General features: G+C 37.6%; 1 protein-coding gene across 3 annotated transcripts in view; it reads left to right on the top strand.

Annotated features, from left to right (window-relative positions):
• Window positions 1-6,354, top strand: part of LOC116842180 (RB1-inducible coiled-coil protein 1) — a 62,399-nt gene that overhangs the window by 15,538 nt on the left and 40,507 nt on the right. For all 3 annotated transcript variants that reach the window (XM_032810982.1, XM_032810984.1, XM_032810983.1), the window contains exon 2: window positions 3,822-4,030. In XM_032810982.1, the coding sequence (XP_032666873.1) occupies window positions 3,822-4,030 (209 nt within the window). The remainder of the gene's footprint in view (window positions 1-3,821; window positions 4,031-6,354) is intronic.

The raw sequence follows: 6,354 nt of genomic DNA on the forward strand, positions 1-6,354 counted from the left end.
AGAGAGAGAGAGAGAGAGAGAGAGAGGTCGAAGTCGTTGCATTTACGAGTGGAATATCGCGCGACGATTTTATTGACGTTTGGACGCTGTAATCGCCGTTTCTTCCATAATTAATGCGCCACGCATCTCGTCCGCTCTTCACTTTAAACAAAGGCGCTCCTTAAGTGTCGGTTAACCTTGCGCGAGGTGTTAACGATGCCGCTGAGCGTACTGTTATGATTCCTTTTGAGCGTCATTTACGATCGCCTTATTCGTACAAAATTGAAATTTCTTAGAGTGTTATAAAGTAGAAAAACGTAGATTTACCGTGATGAGCGAATACACAGTGATGTGCAGATTAGTTTCTTAGCACAAAAAAATGAAATTTTGAATTCTTTATTTGATCAGATAGTTTGATTGCTTTGTATTATTGTAGATGTTTTAAAGTATTGTATAATATATTACGAAACATCGATCTGTAAATAACTAAGTGTATCCAATTCTCATTCTTATTGTTTTAGTCTTTAAATACGCGGATATTTAACTTTCAATAAGGAATGTGTATACAGGTTTCGCCAACGAAAACTTCCCTCTCTGATTTTTCTGTAATCAATTGATTTTTATTAAAAATGCTGACACACATCAATATTGTTTTCAAGGGAACTGTATGATTGTGATAAGTTTAACTATATCACTTCATCCCTTTAATTAGAGTAATAACTTCTCAAAAGATCTTAAATAGCAGTAGGAATTAAATAATACATCATTTCAAAGGTTTTAATTTTCTTTACAACGGTATTTATTTTTTTAAATTAGAATGTATATTTAAAAAAATCGCATTTAGAAATTTTTGCTGCAAAAAATTGAAAATTCTCAATTGAAATTTATTTTATTAAATCTCCACAGTGATGTTCATTAACCTCTAGACAATTATAAAGTTTTTGCTCAAAATTCCTACGAACATTTTTAAACATTTCTGGTGTTATTCTATGACACTGAAATCGAGGTGGAATGTCTTCGATGGCGGATATATCCTGTATATCCAAAATATGTATGTATATATATATATATATATATATATATATATATATATATTTATTTATTTATTTATTTATTTAAAAGCTCAAATATTAAGAATATCACAAGATTAGGTACATGTTTGGTAGGGAAAAAGATTAGCTGGAATCAAATTTCTAGTAAAATAAAAACGAATCAGTTCTAATTGAAGTTATCAGAACTCTATTCATTTTAATAAAATTTCTAGTTAACTTGACTCTGGTAATTACAACTGGAAACTTTCCTGATTTCTTCATATTTCGCTAGAAATCTAGTTAATCCAACTAAACGTTTTTGCCATGTACATTGTAAGAAAACTTTGTGCCTATCAAAGAATTAATATTGTAAATATATAATTAATATTATAAAAGAGTAAAATCCGTATGTGTGCGGTTTACAATATTGTGATTTTTTATGCAAAGGAAAACCTCAATGGAAATTACTTGCAAGAACTCTCATTAAGTTTCATGATACACTTGTTTATTTAGTTGTATATCCGAATTATTAATATTTAATTTTACAACAATTTCGACAATTTTTACAAAACAAAACGGATGATAAAACATAGTGTCAGTAAATATTCTTGATAGAGTTAGTGTTAATAAATATTCTTGATAATTTCGTGTTGGCAAGCAGAACTGGGCCACTGTATATCGGTCGGTATGAGAAAGGAATTTCAAGAGTTAAAAAGTCTGAATGTTGTTACGATTACGCAAGAGCACACATGCGCTACGTAATCGCGCGTCAGTGTCTTCTCCTTACTTCTTTTTTCCTCTCTTCTTTTATTTTCATCAATCTCTCGACGTCTCTCGCATGGATGCACTTGGCCTGCATTCGTTTGATGGAGTGGTGGCAGTTTAATTATTCGCGCGCAGATTTTCCACACGCGCGCCGGTTCTTGAAATAAAACTGGTCGGCGCGGCACTCGACTCTGTTTCAAGAATTCAACAATAATCACCGGTCGCGTTGCATCAGAATGCCGAAAGCGCTCCGGTGATTTTCCTTACGCAAGCGCACGATAACCGCGACGACGCTCGCGAGTCCGCCGCGTTAAAGTGCGCGCGATCCTAGCGATATATTAATGCGTCCTCGATCGCTCTTCTTCTCTCCCCCCTCCTCTACTCTGCCGTTGCACATCCGGCGATGGAAACGCGTCGTCCGGTAATTACGCGGTATGAACTCCTTACGGAAACCAGGTCGTATCGCCTAACCACCATCGAGAGCCGAGCGACGCTTCTTTCTTGCCTAAAGGCGCGATATCGCTCTTGATTTACTCAAGCGGAAGAGAATTGCCGCGTTTCGACGTGGCGGATCGAGCGAATGCATCTCGCGCTTGACGTTTTTCTCGCAGGATGTGTTCGTGCGGGGTCGAGCGATGTTTACCAGATACGGAGGTCAGTCGGGGAACGTCTCCGACGGAATTCAGCCTCATCATCTTCTCCCTTCGATTCCGCTAAAAACGAGATGTGCGAAGTCAAGCGGAAACTAATAATTGGCTAATAACTGGTTGTTGTACACGGAAAGAAAATCGGTCCAGTTAATCAGAATTCAAGATACACGTCAATCCCAGACTGTCGGGTGAACTATGAGCGAACCTATATTATTGGTTAAGTAACCAGACAGATTTGGTCACGCGCCTTTTGATCAAAGTGACCAGACAAGTTTGGTTACTGACAAAACTTGTCTGTTTATTTAAATCACAATAACAGAATTATATTCACATTTCTTGCTAGAGAAATTTTATCATTTTCTTGACTGAAAGTTGTTTCTTAAATTATTAGTGTGTCATTATTTTGCCTGAAACTGAGTTAGTACTTGAGTTTGTATCTGAAGAACTCGCTGGGAACTTTATTCTGATGGGATTCGAACTCGGGAAACCACCGGATTGCGAGTCGTCTACGCGTTACGCCACTTCTCGAATTGGTACATCTTTCTATATTGTCTACCTGTGTCGTAATCAGTGTTAAATATCAGAATATGTAATTATAATGATCTGAAATCCAGTTTAGTTCAATCGACAGTCGTTCAATCGAACATGTCATGTTTATCCTACGCTTTGTAAACATAAAAAAATGCATATTCCTTAAATGGAGTAAATGTGTTACTTAAGTTCAAGTATTTTTCATAATTTTTATCAAAGTGTTTCAAGTTGAAATATCCGCAAATCTATCATAAGTTCATCATGAGCGAATCAAACTTGTCCAAGGTACATTATGAATCCTCTAGAAAGTTCAGCGTTTCAATCAAGAATATTCACTTAAAATAAATATTCTGTTTGTTTACTACATAGTCGAACCAATTTGTTTTTGGATAAAATTTTATGAGATTCTTGTAAAGAGAATAAATTTTTCTTTTAAGCACACGATAATGAGCTTTTTCAAAATTAGCGATAAGTATTTTGAGGATTATTATTAAGAACATTTCGCTGAAGATAAGCTTTTTATTTCAAAGAAAGAAAGAAAACTGAGTAATTGCTTCTCTTAGTAGAGTGATCTTTATTGTGATATTTTTTTCTGTGTAGTCGTCATAAGCGAATACTTGGATGTTATAACTGGATTAGCAGTAACCAAACTCTGGGTCTAATCGTTGTTCTGATTGACCACCAGAATATTTTATTATAATAACCAGACAATTCTATCTAGTTCAACCAATTGTGGATATTTTTTCCGTGTGTGTGTACACGTGTATAACGCGTTGCTGATCGACATGCCGTGTTTATTATTCAGTTATTATTAATATTATCAGTATTATCAGTCATTCATGTGTAATGTACTTTTTCTGTGCAGTGTCGCCCATCTAAAGGAGGCGATCGAGAGGGAATGCGGGGTGGTGGCGGCGCATCAGGTGCTGCTGATGAGCGGAGGCGAAAGCCTGGAACCAAACGCGCGTGTGTGCTCCTACTCGGCTGGGACCGACACGAATCCGATTTATCTGTTCAGCAAGAGCGCCATTGAGAGCCCCCTGCCGCCCACTCCGAGTATAGATTACGGTTCTGGTGAGTAGATATTTCCTTTTCACCCGTAACTTTTATCGCGTTTCGCGCGATTTCGTGCGCGAGCGTTCGCTCCGAACGTTCGCGTGATTCGTTCGCGTTTAAATTCGCGATTCGACGTGGAAAGGCCGACGGTCTATAGTCATAGATGACGGAAAACCATTCAATAACAATGACGAGAATCGTCGATGAAACGCCTGTTTCCCTCGTTCCTCGCAATCCAAACATTCCCCGTTTCCAGGAACGCGTTGGTTTCTGATAGCGGTGGATTTGGTTGTCTGCACGTTACTATAAGGAAGTCGATGAGAAAAGTGTCGTTAATAATGAAACAACCGATCGCGTTCTAAAAGGGATGCCACAAAAAACAACTGGATCGATAAAATCAGCGGTCATCCGCCTTCAAAGAAATGATGTGTGTATTGAACAAATTACGCGTTTGTGCAACAATAAGTTGCTTTGACATAATTACTGATCAAATCATAATCATTGAACCAATTGATATATATAAAACTCATCGCAGCAACGATATAATTCGTTCAATCGATTAAACATTTGCTTGAATGAATTTTGTTCGTTTAAATAAAGTCTCATTAACTTACCACTTTTTTCTTGGTGCGAACTTGAAAACATTACCGAAATATTGTCCTTATTCTGCACAATTACGTTTTATTTATTTCACAGTATTACAAGTGTTTTTACACAATGAATATGCGTGCGAAAATTAATTGGAGCATTGTTCAGTATATAACAAAAACGATAAAAAATTTTAAAGTTGATATCTCAAGCGTCAGCGTAAATATTTGCCTGATATAAGAGTCCTGCAGCTTGTACAAATCGCACGTCTGTTTGCTCCGCTCAGAAAAATTTTAAGAAAATATTGCTATGCAACTAAATTTAGAAGCTCAAAAATATACTAAAAATTTGTAGAAAGATTTCTATACAGTGTGTCTAACGCAGTGTTCCTTACCTCGTGTAGATTTCTAACTGAAGTCAAACCAAACACAAAATTCCTCTAATATTTTGCAAACAGTTACGTAAAATTTGGAGTTTTTAAAGTTTGATACGGCAGATGAATTGTGATAATGACGCTTGTCGTTGTGTGCTTGTAGATTGGGTTTGTAAAAAAGTTCTGTACCATTTCGCAAATAACCACGTAGATTTCTAGCTATTAATTAGACAACACATTCGTGTGCAATATCGCGTACTCATTCGCCAATTTTCTTTAACTAATAACTCAAAAATCTACATGATTGTAAAATAATGGCGGAATTTTGTGTTCAGTTTGACCTAATCTACATGTACACGAGGTATGGCATACTTTGCATGAGACATCCTATGTTTTCCGCTAAATATGGTAAAACGAGGCAGCACACGTTTATGAGATCTATACAGGATGTTTCTAAATAAGTGTGAAAAACTTTACCATTTGAGAAAAAAATGAAAACTCAATTTTTATCTCCTCCTTTGGAAGAATATAAATTCTTTCTTCTCAGGGAGGGATATAGAAGAATATATGTTTATACAAAAGACCCTCCTTAATTTTCGACGAAGAATTATCTGCTAAAGTTTTTTGCGTTTACTTAGAATCACCCTGTATAGACAAGAAACACGAAGAGAGGGTAGGGTGATAGTGTTCAACGCTTATCTAACATGTAGTTTCGACGATCACACCTCTACGTTATCGACGTTTTGGGAGTTTGGCATCCCCACTTTGGCGTCCCCTTGACGACATCGTCCGTTAGAAAATTAATGAATATACAGATATCGTTGCAGCACACGTGCAGCGGTATCTAAAGCAGCGTTTGTCTTACAGTGAACCGGTTCTTCTCACGACGCGGGTGAATTCGAGATGCCCGATAGCGAAGTGTCGAAGCGTTCGATTCTCACGACTTAATCCTGACATCACCCGTAAACGCGATCAATTTCAATTGAGGTCAAACTTAGACGCGGAGGATTCCGTGAGCTGCGTCTTGTTGACGTCGTAGAACTTGTAAACGGAAAGCTGTTGTCCAAAGGATACAGGAGCTGATGCAACGATCCTTATCAGCAACAATTCTCAGAACTCTCAGAAGCACCAAAAGAGAAGAGAGGAGTTTATCTGTGTGTATGTGTGTGTGTGTGTGTGTGTGTGTGTGTGTGTGTGTGTGTGTGTGTGTGTGTGTGTGTGTGTGTGTGTGTGTGTGTGTGTGTGTGTGTGTGTGTGTGTGTGTGTGTGTGTGTGTGTGTGTGTGTGTGTGTGTGTGTGTGTGTGTGTGTGTGTGTGTGTGTGTGTGTGTGTGTGTGTGTGTGTGTGTGTGTGTGTGTGTGTGTGTGTGTGTGTGTGTGTG

Source organism: Odontomachus brunneus, unplaced genomic scaffold (assembly GCF_010583005.1).
Source record: "Odontomachus brunneus isolate Ranch 3 - 2012 unplaced genomic scaffold, Obru_v1 Obru_scaffold_022, whole genome shotgun sequence".
NCBI classification, from domain to species: Eukaryota; Metazoa; Arthropoda; class Insecta; order Hymenoptera; family Formicidae; genus Odontomachus; species Odontomachus brunneus.